Below are 19,585 nucleotides of genomic sequence, written 5' to 3'. Positions count from 1 at the left end.
AACACAATTTAAAATAGACAATTATTGATATTTTGAACCTCTTAAAAGTACTTTTCCAATGACAGAATTTGAATTCTCCAAGACATAACCTCAGCACTGTATTGTTATTAGCTAGATATTAGAACACTTTCCAGCTATCTATGTCAGTATACTTCATAAATAGAGTTCCTGCTTTTAAGAGGTGTTTTACAAGGGAATGAAATGAGATGTCCTGTCCAAGGTTATACAGCAAAATAACAGCAAACAGTATTCTTCACAGCCAGTCTTTACACTGATACCAAAAGGGGCAGGGGGGAAAGTGACAGTCCTATAAATTACGTCTTCTTTTCCACTACATATAAAAAAGCAAGTGTCAGGGTACGCTTCCTTCTCACTGATCAACGACTCTGTCTCACATCCACTTTTTTTTTTTTAAAAAAAGCTAGTTCTAGCTTCACTGACCACTCACTCCTTTGCAAAAATATGTAGTTGCTTTACATTTACCACTCTCTCCTCTCCTGCAGATCTTGTCAAGAGCTATGTATATTTCACTGAGTTATATTTACGTTTCCCTGAACATGCCTGAGTAATGGGCACTTAGCTACAACCCTTGAAAGAGAGGGAGGAAGACTGAAATGAGCAAAACACTTTCACTCTCCAGAAGGGAAGTGTCATTCAAATCCACCGGTAATTTTTGCTCCCTGGGCAGTCCCATGAAGCGCACATGTCATTTCCATGACACTTCCAGAAGGGACAGCAGCGACAGCGTTAGGCTGATTTCTCCTTCTCTCTCAGTTCCCATCAAGCGGAGCAGCCTATTTTCAGCAGTAAGTCGGCAGGTACAATTTTCTGTCATAGGACTGCGTCCTGTGTGTTCTTAGAGGGAGGGACCGCGAGGTGGAGAAGCCTATTTCATCCTTAACTTCTGTCACATACTTCCACCACACATGAACAAAATCATAGTAGACACAAGAAAAAAAAAAAAAAAAAAAAAAAAAAAAAAAAAAAAGCAGGCAAGTGAAAATGACAGAAAAGTGGTGCAGGAAGGAGAAAGAGAGAATTGTAATAAGCAGAGACTTACTTGAACCTGCCCTGGCAGTGTTGGCACTGGTCTCCCACCCAGCCCTGGTCGCAGACACAGGTGGAGTTGACACAGTGACCCGAGAAGCAGGAGATTTTGTCGCAGGACTTGGACTGGGACACCTGGGCGTAGAGGGCCAGGTACAAGAAGCCGTAGAAGAGCAGCCAGCTGTTCACATCCAGGAGCGAGGAGAAGCAGCAGCAGCAGGCGGAGGGGAAAGGTCTCCGGAGGCCCAGGGGCGCGGGGGCAGCTCCCGCCCTCCTCCCGGCGCTGCTCGGGTCCATCTTGGCCGCGGGGGCCATGGGCCGCGGCGCGGCCGGCGATGGCAGCGCCGCCCGCGCACCCCGGGAAGGGGCAGCTTTCCCCGAGGGGAAATAATCCGGTCGGGGAGATTCAAACCCCCCGCTTTTTCTTCTCGTCTTCCTCTCCTCCCTCTCTCCCGACCCCGGCGCTGCCTCCTCCGGCCCCTTCAGCCCTCCGCGCCCCGTCACTCCCGAGGGGAAGCCCGGCAGCCCTCAGCCATCCGCCCCTTCTCTTCGTCGTCCTCCTCAGGGCTCATCGCTCCCGTCTTCTTCCATGGGGGGGGAGGAGGAGGAGGAGGAGAGCTGCCTCTTGACCTTGCGTTTCCTCCTCGCCAGCTATGCCCCCCACCGCCGTGCGCGCACACACGCCGCCCTCGATCATGTAGCCCCCCGACTCCCCCTTCTCCTTTGTAGTCCCTCTGCCCGCGGCGCGCAGGCAGGCGGCAGCGAGGAGGAGCGCGGGGAGGCGGCCGCCGCCGCCGTCCTCTCGCCAGTCAGAAGGGAAGTGAGGGCGGCCGGGCCCCGCAGCCGCTACGGCATCCCGCACCGGCGGGGGTGGGGGGGGGGGACTCGGCGGGGAGGAAAGGGCTGAGGAGCTCGTGTCCCCTCTGCGTTGTTAGCCCTGCAGGGAAGGGAGGAGGGCGGGAGAGGGGAGCTAACAGCCCCTCCGCGTCCCAGCTGACAGCTTCCAAGCAGCCATTTTTAAAGGCTAATTGTCATCTTCTCTCAGAGCCGCCTGCTGGCTCTAACGCCCCCCGCCCCTCGGCCCGTTTGGATCCGTCCCTCCGCGGCGGAGGGAGGAGGGGGGGGGCCGGCCGGCGGCGCGGAGAAGGCGGGAGAGCACCGTGCCCTCCGTCCGGAGCGGGGACGGTGCGGCAGGAGTCACCGCACACTGGCAGCCCCACATGCCTTTCCTTCCCCTGCGCTTCAACAGCTTAACGCTTACTGCTCCCGCCCACGCTTAAAAAAAAAAAAAAAACCAAAAAAAAAACGGGGCGAGGGGAGATGAAAGGGCAGCGCGCCCGCAGCCCCCCTGCCGCTCAGAGCCGGCCTGCACCCCGCAGGCCCCGCGGGAGGGTAGGAGGGGGGGCGGCCCGGCCGGCGGGAGGGGCCGGGGAGAGCCCCCGGGCTCGGCGCTTCTCGTCGCTGCCGCCCGGGCCCCGGTGAGCGGGGAGAGCAGCCGGTGGCCCGAGGAGCTGATGTCTCCCGCCCGCTGCCTTGATCCCGGCTCCACAGGAGCCAGGCCGGGCCCCTCCGGTGTTTGCCTCAGGTCCTGCAAAGTTCAGAGGCGATTTTCTTTGAACTCGCGGTGGTTAATACTAGAAGAGATGTTAGGGCTTCTTTTGAAATCCCTGCCTTCCTGAGATTTACTCCATCTTCCTGTTTTATGGTTAAAATCAAGACGTTGCCTACCGCTTACAGCCTGATGAGCGATAACAAAAGTGCCTAGCTTTGTAAACAGAGCTGTACAAAAGTAATCGTTATAATAAAGTTGCCCAAAATCTGCTTTTTTTTTTTTTTTTCTGCAAAGTGTGCCATACACAGCCTGTCTTTTCCCAATTTGCTATCACCTGTTCATTTTACAATTTTTCTACAAGGGAAAAAAAAAAAGTGCATTGCTCTTAAGCAATGAAGAAAATAGCAGCAATCCAACCCTCTGAAACTTTCTCCTAACACTGAAATTGAGAATTTATGACATGATGTCTCTATTCCAAGATGAGAAAGAAAAGGTGTTTCATTTAATCTCCTGGTACCGTCTCAGAACAGATAGGTCCGAAGTAATCCGTGTTAGAGTTTGAAATCGACCCTTCTTCAGATTCTGCAGTTCTTACCCTTGAAGTGTGGTGGAATTGTCTGGGTTTTGGTTTAGCCTGTTTTCCCAGGCACACCATTAAACCCTCACCTGAATTTCCAAAAAATCAAGGTACATCTGTACTACAGTAAGAAGCGCAATAAAATCCAGCAGTATCTGTTTGTGTGACCTAAGAGCCCAACCAAGATCAGTATGTCAGAGCTAAGCACAATATAAACAGCAGAGAAACAGTCTGTGTCTTAAGGAATTTACAGTCTTGATGGAGGGAATACCTGAAAGTGTGTGGGGAAAAGAAAGACGAAAAGTGATTTATCCAGTTTCATTCCAGGGAATGCCAGGAGGCCCACAAGCTGCTCTCAGTGCAGGAGTTTGTACATTGTCCTCCTAACAGAGCTGAGATAGATCATGCCGTTGTTCTGGATCAGACACATTTCTTAGCTATTAGACGTCTCTTTGTATGTGCTTAGTAGTGAATTGTTGAGTTCATGCAAAGAGAGGAAATGGAAATTGTGTTGCTGCTTTGTATTTTATAGAAAAAAAAAAGCTGAGGCTGAAGCCTTTGTCAAACAGTCTGCTAATTGTACAATATTACATGTGATTAAGACTGCTGAACAACTGTCCTCTGTTAAATAACATTATGGGACCAGAAACGCTGTTAATAGGAGATTAGAGTCCAAGACACAAAGTCAGTTCAAGACTACTTTTAAATCCAGCAACACTTTAAGCAACAGTTTTGCTTACCATGGCAGGGAGATACATTCCTCCTCCACTTTCTCAATTTCTTTATACCAATCAAAAAAAAAAGGTTGTAAAGCCAGCACCATCTTTTTCTCAGGCTGAAGGAAGATTTTGCTTCACATCTACAGAAGTCAGCCAAATTTTTGAAATTAACATTCACAGTAAAGCTAAGCTCTCAACAATCCTTTACCAGGCAAGAGATCTACTCAGAAGCACAATGATCAGTGTGCATTTGTCCATTAAACGACAACTTTCTTCTTCAGTAATGAATGAAGAAAAAAAAAAAAAGAAAGAAAATAGAAATACAAATTTACCTTGAGCAAGCTTAAACAGCTTTTTAGGTAATTCTGTTTAGCTGGAGAAAAAACACAAATAAGCTATCAGAAAAGGACTAGGGTGGTTATGAGAGGTGCAGAGAATGGCATGACACTACTTTTACTGCATAAACAATCATAACTGAAAACCTATACACATAAAGGTTTCTAGATTTAGAACAGCAAGGAAGAAACATCGGACAGCTATCTCCTGACTAAAAAGTAACACGCTACAAAAATGAAGGAATGCAAACCTTTTGGCTGCTGTATGTCACACCAATGCAGTGGATATTTCACAACCCTAGGAGATGAGTGATGTGGAAATGCCAATAGTGGTTCTCTTCTGTGCTGATTTGATGGGATTTTTTGGTGTCAGATGAAGTTAAGAGATCTGGCTGAGAGAAGTCAGATCTGTCAATCCTTTCATCGTTACATGCGTATCTGTAAGTTCCACTTTTCTTGGAAGTGTAACATTTTACACCTTTCATCTTTCTGGTTCTTGACACAGAAGTCGCTTACACTTTTAAAGGTCTAATGTACTAAAATGTCTTGGGTAGAATTTACAATGTAAAAGTGTTTGAATAACTTATCAAATGTTTAAAGTTACTGAATAAAAACAGGTAATGAGATTACAGACTAGGGTAGTGATGTAGAAGGTTATGTGAACAACACCCTCCAAGAAGATATCCATCCTAGTAGGGAAGCAAAATAAAAAGAACAAGAATAAAGTATAAAGGCTTCTTAGCTGTTACTATCAAAACCTAAGCACTAGTATACAAAAACACTGATACTTTTGTGTTCATTCAGCAAAACAGCTTGAAGTGTATTTAAAGATCTATAAGGTTGCTATTGTGAGGCAGGGTGGAGTGGATAAAGGGAAACAGTCCTCAAACACAGACTTCTTCAGAATTTCTGCAAGACGCTGAGGACAAGAATACGGCAGAATCCACCATACCCCCCACCCTGACCCACACACCCTCTCCCTGCTCTGCTGGCACTCTCCTACGGGCTGGTACCAATCAAGCCTTGCTGCAGACAACCTCTTTCCTTAAGGATGCTTGGTCCTATTTAGAGTATCTAGTGAAGATGTATTTTTGCAGTGATGTTGAGAAGAACAATATAACTGGCTGAACAGTAGAGGGGAAAAAAAAGATTACCTTTGTCGTTGACCTCTTTGAAATGATATTAAGAGAAACAAATGTTTTTCCCTTCTCCTTGGGACAGACATTATCAGACTCATTAAGTAGAAGTGCCAAGCTCTGCACTGGTTCTGGGCAGGGATGTATGGATCTGAGTTGGCCTTACGACATACTGGTAAACCTAGCGTGTAGATGGCTGTAGTGCAGGGAATAGCTGCAGAGCGGTTTGATAACCGTTTCAAGAGCTGTTGTAGCTTAACTCGTCAGAGCAGTGTCCAGGCTTTATGGTGTGCAGTGTACAGGCTTCTTACTGAACCATGCAAGTATAACTTGGGTGTAGGCTTTCCTTTTGCTTTCCAAATATGCACACAACGCTTTGAATGGAGGACAACATAAGGCTTTTTTTTTTTCCTAAATCCCATGCTAATTTTTCATTGAGTGACACTGAGTCACCTGAGCCGTTCCCTATGACCCTTTCCAATACTATGAAAACCATCAGTCTCTTCTGTGAGGTGGACAAATTTATCCCTACTCAACAGATTCTGGTGCTAACAGAATAATGTGTATTACAATTTTCTGTTCATATTTACCTTACCTGGTAAGTCAACTCTTGGGAAGCATCAATTTTATGTTAATAAAAATATAAGCCTTTCCTTGCCTACTCTTTTTTTTTTTTAAAAAAAAGAAATAAAGTTCATAGAAAATTCACTGGCATCCTTCTAAAATGAAACCTTGATAGAAAATCTTACCTTTCTTAACACCTTTGCAGGTATTTTGCTACAGCAGTAAGTCACCTTTGTTACCTTCATCTCCAATATGTATTGGCGAGCAAACTGCTGTAAGATAAAGACTGTTAATGCTGTAGGAAGCTTACTAAACTCAGAAAGAACTACAAAACAAATGAGGGGGAAATTAGTGTTTATGTATTTATCAAAAGCCAATACCTGGAGAAAAAAAAAATAGGGTCAGTTTTATATTTTTTACGCATGTGTATAAGCCAAGGTGTAAAATCTATTCTACAAAGAACAAGTCAGACTTTTACGAAAATGTTTGTTCCTTTGCAGAATGTTTTGAATAGGAAAAAAAAAATAATTACATTTTTACACATTTATTTTAAAATTGTGGACTTTGGATCAAGAATAACAAAGTAAATTACAAGTTGGCTCCAGGTCCATTTAAAGATAAAGACACTTCAGAAGAACAGAGAGACCAGACAAAACCAGGTTCTGTCAGCACTGACAATGACATTGTCATTATTTGAAACACCTGTCTGCTTTCAAATCAAAGTCTACTGAACCAGGAAATAAAATCATATTATGTCTTTTTATATGATTTCTGTACACATGCTAAAAATTAAATAGCCAAGCTACATCTGATAGCCTTTCCATCTATGACTGAAGAAATCTGCTGACATCGATCTTGACTCTTAGTGTGATCCTTTGATTTTTTTTTAAATGAAAAGTTTTTAGATGTCTTTCCACTGAATAGATGTGTAATTGTATGCCATGCTGCAACCTTGATGCATCCTGCAATATATTACAAATTATCTGGAAAACACTGACATTTTCCACTGCAAATGTCCCTTCTGCTGAGTATTTTTCTGCATCCGTTCTGCTGCATTTCATTTTCACTGCTATTCCTCCTGGAGTTTTTCACAATCCTGTTTAATCTTGACTAAGCTAGGGAATTTCTTCCTTGTCAGCAAAGCTCCATCTCACAATTCAACCTTTCTCACACATCGTTAGTAGGTGTACTGAATTTATCCAATGCCCTTAATTATCCCAAAGGGACACAGCTATTAGACTTTTTCTAGCTGAGAAAGCATTTACTTTGAGTTATTTTCTCTCATTCTTTTCTAAATCAGGAAATGATCTTTAGGATTCATACCACTGCTGCCTTTATTTTTGTATTTGTTCTTTTTACTCATAAGTTTCAGCAAAATGCTGAAAAATTTATTTGATGGTAATGAAATTCCATTGACCTTAGTGGGATTTATACCCCTCCTTCAGAATTTAGCAGAGGTTTCCACATTTTTCTGGATAAGGCTGGTTTGCTGAATGATATCCAAAAAAGCCTTACGAAAAGATTTTGAAAATAAAAATAAATCATATGCTCCAATTTTCTCTTATCCACTATTTTTTCTTTGCAAGATTTAGGAAGAGTGCATTTATTATTAGTGTCTTGCTGTTTTTTCCTCATCATGTTATAATTCACTCAAGTGTTTTGTAAGTAAGTCCTCCACCAATTTCTTCAAAGGCTACTGAAGCATGACTTCTCAGTCCATATTTTCAGGCTGACAAATTTCATCTCTTTTGAAAAAAAAAAAAAAAAGAAGTAAAATGATGGGTAACTGTTAAATCAACAGTACAATCAGTATTTTGATTAATACAATTTCCATCTTTATATTTCTGTCATGGTTCAGCTCATTTGGACTGATATTGCCTAGTTTTAATGATTCTATTTCATTGTAATCTCATGTTGATTTCTCACTCTTCTTTTAAAAAACTATTAATAATGGCTACTCTAGTAACCTCTCTAATACTTAATTTCTCAATATTTTGTTTGAACAAGGTAATGAAATTATTTGCGTTTCCTAAAATGACATTTTCCTTTCCAGTTACTTCTTTTGGAGCCTAGTGAATTTTCCTGTTCGTTCACTTTTCTATATTTTTAAAAATTACTTCTTTCTTTTTTCAGATAATATTTGAGTAGTTGTACTATTAAACTTTGGAAAGTGATACTTGCAAAAAATAGAAAAACAAGTACATCAAATAGACTGCAACAAGGATAATGAAACAATAGTTGTACTAGGCATAATGGAATAATGGAATAAAACGATGCTGCTCTTTGCCCTTTGATTTGCATAAAATTGGCAAAAATGAGAGGCTACGTAGCATTGATCCCTGTCTTGTCTACCATACAGATGTCAAAAAAGAATTCAGTAGTTTAAATTTTCCCTCAGTATTAATGTCAAAACGGACATTATATGCCAGGAATCTAACTGGCATATTGTATTAATTCAATGAAATTATTTGCAGTAATTTGAAGAAATAATTCACATGTATATATATAATATTTTGACAAGTGTGCAAGCAGTTATTTAATTAGCTTAAGACATTAATTTTCATGAAGATATAAAGTAATACCTTCCATATCTGCAGTGTGAAATAATGGTAGAAGCAATCGTTGTTAAGAATTATCTTATTTCCCTGAAGTGACAAGTTTTACACATACCTGGACATATGGCTATTGCCACAAAAGACCAAAACATCTTCACACGTGGCATCTCCTCTTTGTGTACTTGGGCACTGGTGTCGCTGCAGGTACGATATGAGTGAGGCTGAAGAAGCTATGAGTAGAGATGCTGACCTTATCCGTGCCCCCAGCTAGAGATAAAGGCCCAGATTGTGCCACAGGGATGTCTGGCTGCACAGGTGGCGTGAAGGTGGGCATAGCTGTCTGTAAGGTTAACTGCTGAGGAACACCTCATCAGCTCGGCAAGTTGCTCTTCATGAAAAAAGCTTTAAACCAGTTTTAAAAGGCACCAGTGAAATACTTCTGCAGGCTTTGCCTCCCCTCCTTTTCAGGTTATAGATTCAGTATATGTATGGTCCAAATCAAGGTGGGGAGGAGAGAGAGGAGAGAATGGAAAAAATTGCAAGAAGAAAGGGAGAATGCGAAGTGAGCCATCGAACATCTGAAGTGTGGATCCACAAACTCTGCAGTCTGAGCTATAAGTGCTGGACCTTACGGTCTTAATACTCTAGTGTGACCCAACTCGCACTGCAGAGGTGTGGCTGGGTAAACAGCAATACTGCCATGTAGTTATGGAAGGGCATAGCACGTTCTAGAAGAACAGATGTAGGAAAAGTGAGGTGGTCTGGCTTGTGAAGGGCATATTTACTTCTCCTGAAGTCTAGGAAAATGTGACAGGAAGATTTATTGAATACCAGTTGAAATATAGGAGAGGAAAAGAGTAAAGTGCACATAATGACAGGTTTAAACCAAAGATTTTCTAATCAGGAGACTTTTTCAATGTAGCAACTATTGGAGGTATCCAAGGGGCAGAAACTGGAAAGACTACATGGCAGGACCTAGTGATTAAATGGGAATACAACTATCTGCGGCTCTGTTTGAAAAAGCAGTAAGGCAGGACATAGATTGTCTATTCAGTTCTTCAGATGTGCTAGGGACCGCTTTTTTCTTTTATGAAGTGGAGGAAATTACACAGAAAGTAGCTATTTTAGATTTAATTCAAATTCTTTAGGAGGAAGTGGTTGAGAATCTTAAAGTGAAAGTTAATTCAAGTGAAAAAGATCATAAAAATGATAAGTCTTCCATTCTTCCTTTAAATTGTGAATAACAAGATAAGGGTAATGGACTCCAAATAGCTCAGGGAAATGCAAGTATCTGAGAAGTGATAAGGAAAAAAAAGAAATGCAAGAGATAAAGGCACAACAGCAAATTATCCTAACATGGTCGAAAGATTAGAAGTACATCAAAAATTAACATGATTGCATCAAGAACTCTTTAACAATCTGAAAATCTAAAAGAAAATCATAAAATATAGAAAAAAAGAACACATCTATAAATGATAAGTATAAAGAGATGGCACAAGCAAGTCAGAATAAAATAAAAATTGCTGAAGCAGAGAATGAGTCACAAGTGGCACAATAATATTCATATTCAGTTCAAACAGGACAGATCTGTGCTTGAAATAGTAATAACTCCTATACTGCTTTGTAGCAGAAGACTGCTGTTTTCCACAAGGATTATACCACATTACAATGGCTTATTAATAATTTTTGACCCATTTTCCTCTCCAAATTCTCCGTCTTATACTGATGCTGTACTTTAAGTCCTCTAAAAGCAATTTCACAAGCTTGAAGCAAAGACAGATGGTGGAGTTTCAGTTTCTCAGGTGCCTTTCCCAGCCATGTTGACTTCAACTGTCCACCATCGTTACAAGACGAGGCATGTGTCTGGCCTACGGAAATTAATTCTGTGTATCACAGTTTACTTCTGTCAGAGTTGCACATGGTCATACTAAATATTAAAATTATGTTCAAAACAAGATTATGAAATATGATTTTCAGCTATATTTCATGGAGCAGATCTGTGGCTTCATCGTTGCCAAGAAAAGTTATTAGCTGTGCATCAGCGTCAAGATGGAGAACCCGTAATCAAAGGCAACACTCTGGGTGGGTTATACAACTAACTACAAATAATTCTGTTATGCCGTGAAGACAAATAGCTTCAGGTCTGAGAATAAGAAGGTTTAATAAAATCTCATTGAAAAATATTTAGAAGTAGAGTATTCTTATTTCACAACACTTTTTTACATAGCAGAATAATTAAGCTTACTGGTTTTAGTGCTTCTATATTTCCTCCCGTTCCCTTATTTCTCCAGACTATGGGAAGATTGTTTTGTTGTTTATCAAAAAACAAAGTTGGAAAAATCATATTTTGGTCTGAGCCACTTACATCTGTTTAAATAATTCAAATATTTAACTGCCAAAAATAATTTGTAATAAACTTTGTCTGGATAATTTACTGACTGAAAAGCTACCATAATGTCAGACAAGTTATAAAGTTTTCACTTAATTTTTCATTCTGACCTTGTCTATTCACTTTCTTCATTGTTTATATCAACCTGAATAGTCTTTTTGCACTATTTCCAAATTTGGCCTTCCACGTCAACCCTAGAAGAATACAGAGGATTTTTTTTTAGTTTGAGAGCAATTGGAATAGTTCTAGACTAAAGAAAATTATACAAAATACTCCTTACTTTTACATGAGGAGAATTTTAGAGTGCACAATGTTAAAGCAAAATGTAGCATAGTAAAACAAAGCTTATAGAACTGTCTTGATAATAATTAGAAACAAAAATACTATGTTGTTGATATATGAAAGAGGAGTTTCTCTTGGGTTTGTGAGGTTTTGTTTAAGAGACCAGTCTACCTTTATTTTTAAATTGGGTTTTAAAATAAATGTTCTTATCTGTTATAAATAGCTGACAGTATGGATGTTTGCTCTGAGTATTTTGGGCAAAAATGAATGCCCACATCTCTCTGAAGAAACTGGAAGAAAATGCTGGTAGTACAGTTAGCTGCATATAGGAAAGAAGGCAGAGACCTCTCTGTGGGATGATCTTAGCAGTTCACAGCTGAGGACTTCTCAAACCAGCAGAGCATCATGCAGTTCAGCACTGGTTAACTCCTGAGCAGCTGTCGCTGTCTTGACCTTCAAGGGTGGCATAAAAACAGAAGTGATGAAATGCATGTTTGAGAAAAAAAAAAGAAATTATGTTTAGTGACCGCAAAAGAAAGATGAGTATTAAGCAGTTGGACCTTATCTGAGCATGGAAATGTCATGACATTCGTTTTAGCGTGCGTTCACCCAAATCTGTGAAATGCTTGAGCTTGGTTGTGGTATCTCAAAGAGAAAAACTTTCACACACAAAATGAATTTGTGAAGTCTAACAGTAAAAAAGGTTAATTTAAGAAATTACTACCTCAGATTTGTGTCTTTCTTGATGACCCATTTGGGATCGAGAATCAGATCAGAGAATCCTCCTCTGTATTCAAGTATTTGGGTCAAAAGTTAAGATCTGATTATGTGCTGGATAGCAAGGGGATAGCTCTGGAAAAAAAAAACAAAAGGAGCCTGTGAAAAACGATTATGGAAGGGAGAAAGTATGTAAACAGATGAGTACCTTATTTGAATTCTGGGCAAAGATCAGCTCACACTCCCCGAAACACGCTGTTTGTGCATTTTTTATCCTTTCCTTGCCTGATGATTGCTCTCTGGCCTTCCTTCCAAACCTTTTGGCGTGGTGTCTATGCAGAAGCACCACATTACATTTTCATTAAATGGTTACCTTTCATCTGCCTGTGTCAGAGGACATCTGCGTTACGGAGCAAGCCCAGAACAGTCTCAAAATTAAGGAAGAAAGATGGAGAGAAGGCAAAAGTGTCTGTCACGCTCTCTATTATGGTAGCTGATTTTCACATCTGCAGAGAAATAAAAGCGTAGTTCAGATGACTTGTCAAGGGAAATATGATTGAATTATCTCTATAGCCCAGCTGAAAGGTGAAATGATGAGCAACCTGGAATTAAATTAAAAACCTAAACCCATTAAAGTATTCAGATTTCCCAGTCTAAGATAAAAGTGAAAACCTTTGAAATTAAGCAGTCTTCCTACCCTTATCTCAAGCTGAAGACGCTGCTGCTTTGGATAACACAAAGGCAGCCAGACTGGATTATTGCTCATTTGAACACTGGTTTTCAAATGCACCATATTTTCCTCAAGAAATGAACATTATTCATTTCAGCTTATACTGGATATCAAAGTAGCTGTAGAAAAGGACACAAAATAAATTACCAGCCATCCTTTGATCCCAACACACTCCCACTGCTCTGCTTCCCCACTTCAGAGAACAATGTGAAGGGATCAAATCTCTTCCTTATTCTTAGCACAGTGCTGCACATCCTTAGTGTTTCAAACCTCATTCCTTTTCTGAAGAATGTTTTTATTCTTAATAAATTTGAAACTCTGCATAAGATTTCCTCAAATGCGGATTTTCTCACATGGATCTCTCCTTTGTCTTCAAAGTGATTCCTCTTAAAATGTAATTCATGAGTCCCACCTTGCCTGGCTTGAAGAGACAAATAGTTCCCTGAAAAATCAAAGTGTATTCATCCATCCTCTCACAAAGAAGTACATTTCTGTACAGAAGTATTCCATTCCATGTGCAATATAAACAAGAAAACAAACATGTTTTTCTGTTCAAACTGGTTTTCCTGTTGGGGCAGTGACACTTTTGCAGCATGTGAAATGAATCTTTGCCTGCTTTCATAAAGGCATTTAGACAATAATAATGATAAAACAACACCGTCTCACCTTTATTCTCGAGAGTTCAGCTAAAGGCCGAATCACAGCCTGCCAACTTAAACTACTGTAAAACCATATAATAAACTATATAACCTCAAAAAGCTATAGTTAAGTAGAGCCAGGAGGGATCAAAATCAAACTTACTTCATGTATAACAAAGTGACATCCATTCTTCTGTGTATTTATTTGTTCGGATGATGCATCCGCATCCCTTTCCTTATATCTGTTTACAAAGACTTCAAGCCAGGCATTTTTTCTTTGAAACTTGTATGGCATCAGAATAGCAGAGCCCCAGTCTCAACAAGGGTCAATGGAATGAACAGGAATAGAAATATTTACTAGTAGTACTACTTTTATTGTTATTGAAAAAACAGCAGTTTTCAGCTGCATTTTTGAATACAGGGAAAATCGAAGGCAAGACTGTTTCATAATTTCTGATCCCTTCTACCTCCACAGTGGAACCAACTCCATCCTTCAGCAACTGAGGAGCAACAGCAAACTTCCCCTGATATGAGCTGTATCAAAGAGCATAAAATTATCAGGAGCAAGCTAAGGGAAGAAATAATTATTATGGTCAGGCTTCTACAGTCAGAATATTCCAATAATATTTGTAAAGCCCTTGGAAACTCTTCGGTGGAGGAAGGTTATTACTGTGCTGTAGTATTATTCATCAAGCATTTGCCTCTATGCCAGATATCAATGAAGATTCCTTCAATAAACATTTTTTTAAATTAAGCATTAAACATAAAACCTTTAAAATGGTATTGCTTCTTCCATCATCAAAATATTATGCTAGTGTAGTTAAATTCCCCTTTAGCCTTGGGTTTGGATTCTACAGAATTAAATATTCCATTTCAAACCCACATATGGTAGTTCAGTGATTTACACTTCATCTAATTTTGCCAGACGTCAGAAGCCCTTTTAATGAGTGCTTGGAGGGTTTCATTCCATTATAGTTCTGGAGAAGCTGATGCTGCATTTTCTTTCAAATTCAAAAATTTAGTTGGCTGACATCCAACTTGCAATCAAATAATAATGAATTTTTAAAACAACTCTTTCCCAAGCAGGATCTCAAGAATAAATTTTAAAAAATACAAGAACAAATGTGCCAGATTTATACAAGTCTCTGCAGCAATTGTCCGAAAGACGAAGCACATTGCTTTAATTCCTCAAAAATAGAACCAGTAACTTTTGTAAAGTTTCTGCATCTAATCAGCTGAAAATATTAACAATTTCACATGTTCAGTGTTCCTGCTATATTAAAAAAAAAAAACACCAACAAAACAAGCTAAATATGAACACCATCTGAAAAAGCATCTATTTAAAACCTTTAAAAACTCTCCATTGCATTGGATAGGTTGGAAATGCAGAGGCAGATTAGCAACCTACATATATAGGCACAGTCAAGGAAGATAAACAGGATTGGTTTTGAGAAGCCATCGCAGAGAATAACCACTAAACAAAGCATCAAGAGACTTGAGTCCTAGGCTTGATTCTACCTCTGATTTTCTATATGGGCAGGTCACAATATTCCATTTATCTCCCTTTAATTTCTAAACCTGGAACAGCCTTCATAATGCACCCTGTCTTCCATCTTCTCCTTCCTCTGCCTGCTTGTTCTCATAACATCATATATGCAATCCCGCCCGCCACCCAAAGAGAAAAGACATCTCTCTGCACTCCTGAAAGCAAAGTAAAAAAAAAAGACCCATGTATGTTATCACAGACTATGTGGAGAACAATGAACAGAGAATTTCCCAATTAATTTATACCAGTTTTGAATGGGTTCACTTTCCTCCACCTTTTATCTGATTGTTTGCCAGAGTCATTTCCATTTGATAAAGATGACTTTCATAAACTAAAATATCATTTATTATCTCAGTGAAAAGTATATGGCCATATGGCATATACTTCATGTATATTATTGATTAGAAGTCTTCCTGGAAAGTTATGTTGTCAAGACCTGCTGAGGTGGCCAGGTGCTCCTTGTGAAGATATTTGTAAACACATTTACCACTCACAGCTAAAAGCCAGTTATTTATTTACTGGATTAATATCACATAGTTCCAAGCATCATCTGATCTATTAGCTACATAGTTATATAATAAATATTAATAAAAAAAAAAAAACAATAGACAAAGAACACTCTAGCAAAAGCAAGAATTTAATCAACACCCCACTCTCCGGCATATAAATAAAATTTTGCCATCCCATGCAAGATGCTTTCCTGCTTATTCTGGGAGGAAATGGACACTGATGTACCCTTATTTCTTTATATAATCTCTAGAACAGGTGACAGTTCAACTTTTATAAAGAAGTAATTTTTTTTTTTCTGAAAGGAAAAACGTCTTCGGATACAGTGACCCTCCTTCAGTTCCTTTTATTACCATAGAAGTATAAAGCTGGAAGGGAGGTCACCTAGCCCTGGCCTTCTCTTTTTTAATCTAAAAGAGCCTGAGTTCACACAGCCTTTCTGCAGAGATCATATTTTCTAGACCTCTGACTGGTCTCCACCATCTCTCACAGTCCTGTTCCAAAGGCCACTTTCACAGTTTTCCCGTCATACAGAAAGGGAATTTATTTTAAAGCATAATTATATTCCTTATTTAACTTCCCTTTTATCTTTTCCCTTTTTTTTTTTAGTTTTCTGAATGTTAAATGCAATCATCATGAGGAGTTTTTCCGGTTACAACATGTCCTAAATATCAAACCAACTTTTTCCTCAGTGTTAAGTGTGCTCCCTTTTTATATGTCTGCATAATTTGCTAGCACATAGCTGAGTAACAGACTTAGAGTTTAGCATTCATAAACACCCTAATGATTTCTTTTGTGATAATATATTTTTTATATTTTAATAATTATTTATTTTGTGAATCGCCCCAAATTACATTTTTCATTATTTTAGTGTGCACTCGTTTACTGTGGCCTGGAATTCCCTTGACATAAAGCACTTTGCAAAGTGATTTTTCTGTGTTACTACATGCACTAAAGATGAAGAAATTGAGCAATATAATTTTTACCATTGGATAAGTGAGATAAATCTTTTCTTATGAGTGGTTTAAGAGAGTAATGCACTGAATCAGTACATTTCTATTATTTTAATTAAATGAATATAGTATCCAGCCCTGGAATCTTCATAAACATCCTAAAACATGCACAAATTAGGACATTGTGAATGACTGTTATCATTTGTATAGAAATGATGATTTGTATAGAAATGCTTTTCAGTTCTTTCTGATGTTTGCATGTTTTTAGAATGTCGCCTTGAAATGTTCTTGAAAAGTGTACCTCTTATGAAGATATTCAGGATCTAATGACTCTATAGGCTTCTTGTTTTAGTGAACATTGAAATCTGTGGTACTGCAAAGTAAGGATTGGTCTTGGTTTCAACTGAATGGCTAAGTAGATAGGAAGACAATAAATGTTGCTAAAGATCTCAACAGAAGTCATTATTTCCCTACTATTCTCAGCATCACTCCTTAGCTCAATCGCACTGTTCCTTTATTGTAGATCCTGTAAGCCAATTCTGAAGTACAAACTATGCAACTACATATTCTAGTGTTCATTTGGAATTAAAATAGGTGGTAAGATGGTATCACCAATTAGTCCATACAGCTTATTGCAAGCCTAGGTTGACGTCAATAACATTCCTGCCTTTTCTAGCTCTGTTGTATTACCAGAGACTCAGTTCTTCCCAAGTATAAATGTTCTCTTGAAGAGGAAGAGGTATTAGAGAGAGCAACAACATATAGGCGTGGATGCAGAGAATCCCTCACACTGCATCACAGCAGGAAAGGAAGCGGTTTCCTTGCATATTTTCAAAAGCCAATGACATTCTGGAAGCACAAGTGATGAAAACGTGAGTTCTTTCAAAGGTATGAACTTGTTATATACTTCTTTCTGATGGCAAAGGAAAAAGTACCGAGGAGGGATATTAAAAATGCAACCTACTGGTTTAAAAATGAAAACTGGATCTTCTGGAGACTTCCTTTCCCCTTCCAAACGGCTTTTCTTCTTTGTTTCCAAGAACACCGACTTCAGCAAGGCCTTTGACACGGTCTCTCACAGTATTCTCCTAGGGAAACTGGCTACCTGTGGACTGGGTAGGTATACCCTTCTTTGGATAAAGAATTGGCTAGGGGGCTGTGCCCAGCGGGTGGTGGTTAATGGAGTCAAGTCCAGCTGGCAGCCTGTTACAAGTGGTGTCCCCCAGGGGTCGGTACTTGGGCCCATCTTGTTCAATATCTTTATTGATGACCTAGACGAGGGGATTGAGTGTACCCTCAGTAAGTTTGCAGATGACACCAAGTTGGGTGGCGGTGTTGATCTGCCTGAGGGTAGGGAGGCCCTTCAGAGGGATCTGGATAGGCTGGATCACTGGGCTGAGCTGAATGGCATGAGGTTCAACAAGGCCAAGTGTCGGGTCCTGCACTTTGGCCACAATAACCCCATGCAGCGCTATAGGCTCGGAGCTGAGTGGCTGGAGGACTGTGAAGAGGAAAGGGACCTGGGGGTGTTGGTTGATGCTCAGCTGAACATGAGCCGACAGTGTGCCCAGGTGGCCAAGAGGGCCAACGGCATCCTGGCCTGCATTAGAAATAGTGTGGCCAGCAGGAGCAGGGAGGTAATCATCCCCCTGTATTCGGCACTGGTGAGGCCGCACCTTGAGTATTGTGTTCAGTTTTGGGCCCCTCACTACAAGAAAGACATTGAAGCCCTGGAACGTGTCCAGAGAAGGGCAACAAAGCTGGTGAGGGGTCTGGAGCACAAGTCTTATGAGGAGCGGCTGAGAGAGTTGGGATTGTTTAGTCTGGAGAAGAGGAGGCTCAGGGGAGACCTCATTGCACTCTATAGCTTCCTGAAGGCAGGTTGTGATGAACAGGGGTTTGGCCTCTTCTTCCAGGCAACAAGCAGGACCCGAGGAAATGGCCACAAGTTGTACCAGAGGAGGTTTAGATTGGACTTGAGGAAAAACTTTTTCTCTCAAAGAGCGGTAAGGCACTGGAACGGCCTGCCCAGGGAGGTGGTGGAGTCTCCGTCCCTGGCAGTGTTCAAGAGGCGGCTTGATGAGAAGCTACAGGATATGTGGCATTAGTAGCTGTGGCAGCAATGGTAGTGGGAAGACGGTTGGACTAGATGATCTTATAGGTCCCATCCAACCATGTGATTCTATGATTCTATGATTCTATAAATGACCTTCCATCCTCTGGAATCAGGGCTGCAGTATCTAACAAGACAGTATATTAACTATAGGTATGGAAAATGGGTGCCTGCTTTCTTTGGATTTAAAACCAAAATTATAACACTCTGAGTTTTAAGAAATAGTACAAAATATCGAATTTCAGTGCAGTTTACAATAAATACTTTTTAACAAAGTACCTGTATAGTTGGGCTTTACCTTTTTAACTACCAGAGAATAAATGTTCAGCTCAAGGAGCTCTGTAGTCAGAAGCATTGAGCAAATTTGCCCTTTTATTCCTTCGTGATTCTCTGAACCTGCATTCCTGCATCTGCTGCATCAACAGTTTCAGAACCAGTAGTGTGGAACAAAACCTGGCTCAATCACTCAGCTCAGAACTATGCTACCAGGAACAAAAAAAAAATAAAATAAAATAAAAAAGAAAAATAAAACAAAAAAAAAAAAAACAATCCAAAACCCGCTGTGTAATTCAGAAGACAGTTGAACTATCTTCAGTAACAGAATTGCTGGAACCATTCAGTTAATCAGGCTCCTAGACTGCCAGTCATGCTAAGTAGCCTTGTTTTGTAAATATCCCATATTCTCACTTTAGCACTGGACAAACTCGTTTCAGATACAAAAACAGTCACACGTTTGCTAAATTGTTGGGAAACAGCCCAAGTGAGGTTATAAACAACGTAATCCGAGAAACTGGCTTCATGCCTTTGCAAAGGCTTTGATACGGACTGTTGGCTCACTCCAGTATTTTTAAAATAGTTAAACATATTTTACTGGTAGCAATGTTTCCCCATTGTTCTGCTATCCCAGCGTGGAAAAGTAACATAAAGTATCCCTTTCTAGGCATAAAATAGAGACTGACCAACCAGAAACTGGGTGTAAGAGTGCCGGGAGCTTGCGATGTGCAGAAGAAGGGAAGAGGGCAAGTAACAGCATCATCTGAGCATGATGAGAGGTAGGGACGTGCACAGAGAATGTTCAGTATCTTCTCCAGCACTGGATTTTTCTTGAACTGGTAGAGTGAGAAATCACTGTTCTGAACAACTATAAAATTACCTGCTTAAATTACTACATGCCTTTGGAGTGACAAATAAACTGTAAATTAAAGAAAGCACAAAGCTGGAGCTT

General features: G+C 40.2%; 1 protein-coding gene across 1 annotated transcript in view; it reads right to left on the bottom strand.

The window, feature by feature from the left end:
- ATRNL1 (attractin like 1) overlaps window positions 1–1,645 on the bottom strand; it is a 490,222-nt gene extending 488,577 nt beyond the window's left edge. Inside the window, exon 1 of the mRNA XM_086752524.1 lies at window positions 1,061–1,645. Coding sequence (XP_086608650.1) covers window positions 1,061–1,362 — 302 coding nt within the window. The 5' untranslated portion in view covers window positions 1,363–1,645. The remainder of the gene's footprint in view (window positions 1–1,060) is intronic.
- Window positions 1,646–19,585: the final 17,940 nt, after the last annotated feature.

The sequence above is a fragment of the Chlamydotis macqueenii genome, chromosome 7 (genome assembly GCF_036417535.1).
Source record: "Chlamydotis macqueenii isolate bChlMac1 chromosome 7, bChlMac1.mat, whole genome shotgun sequence".
Taxonomy (NCBI): domain Eukaryota; kingdom Metazoa; phylum Chordata; class Aves; order Otidiformes; family Otididae; genus Chlamydotis; species Chlamydotis macqueenii.
Note: the sequence above shows the minus strand (reverse complement) of the source record. Positions and strands in the feature narration are given on the sequence as shown.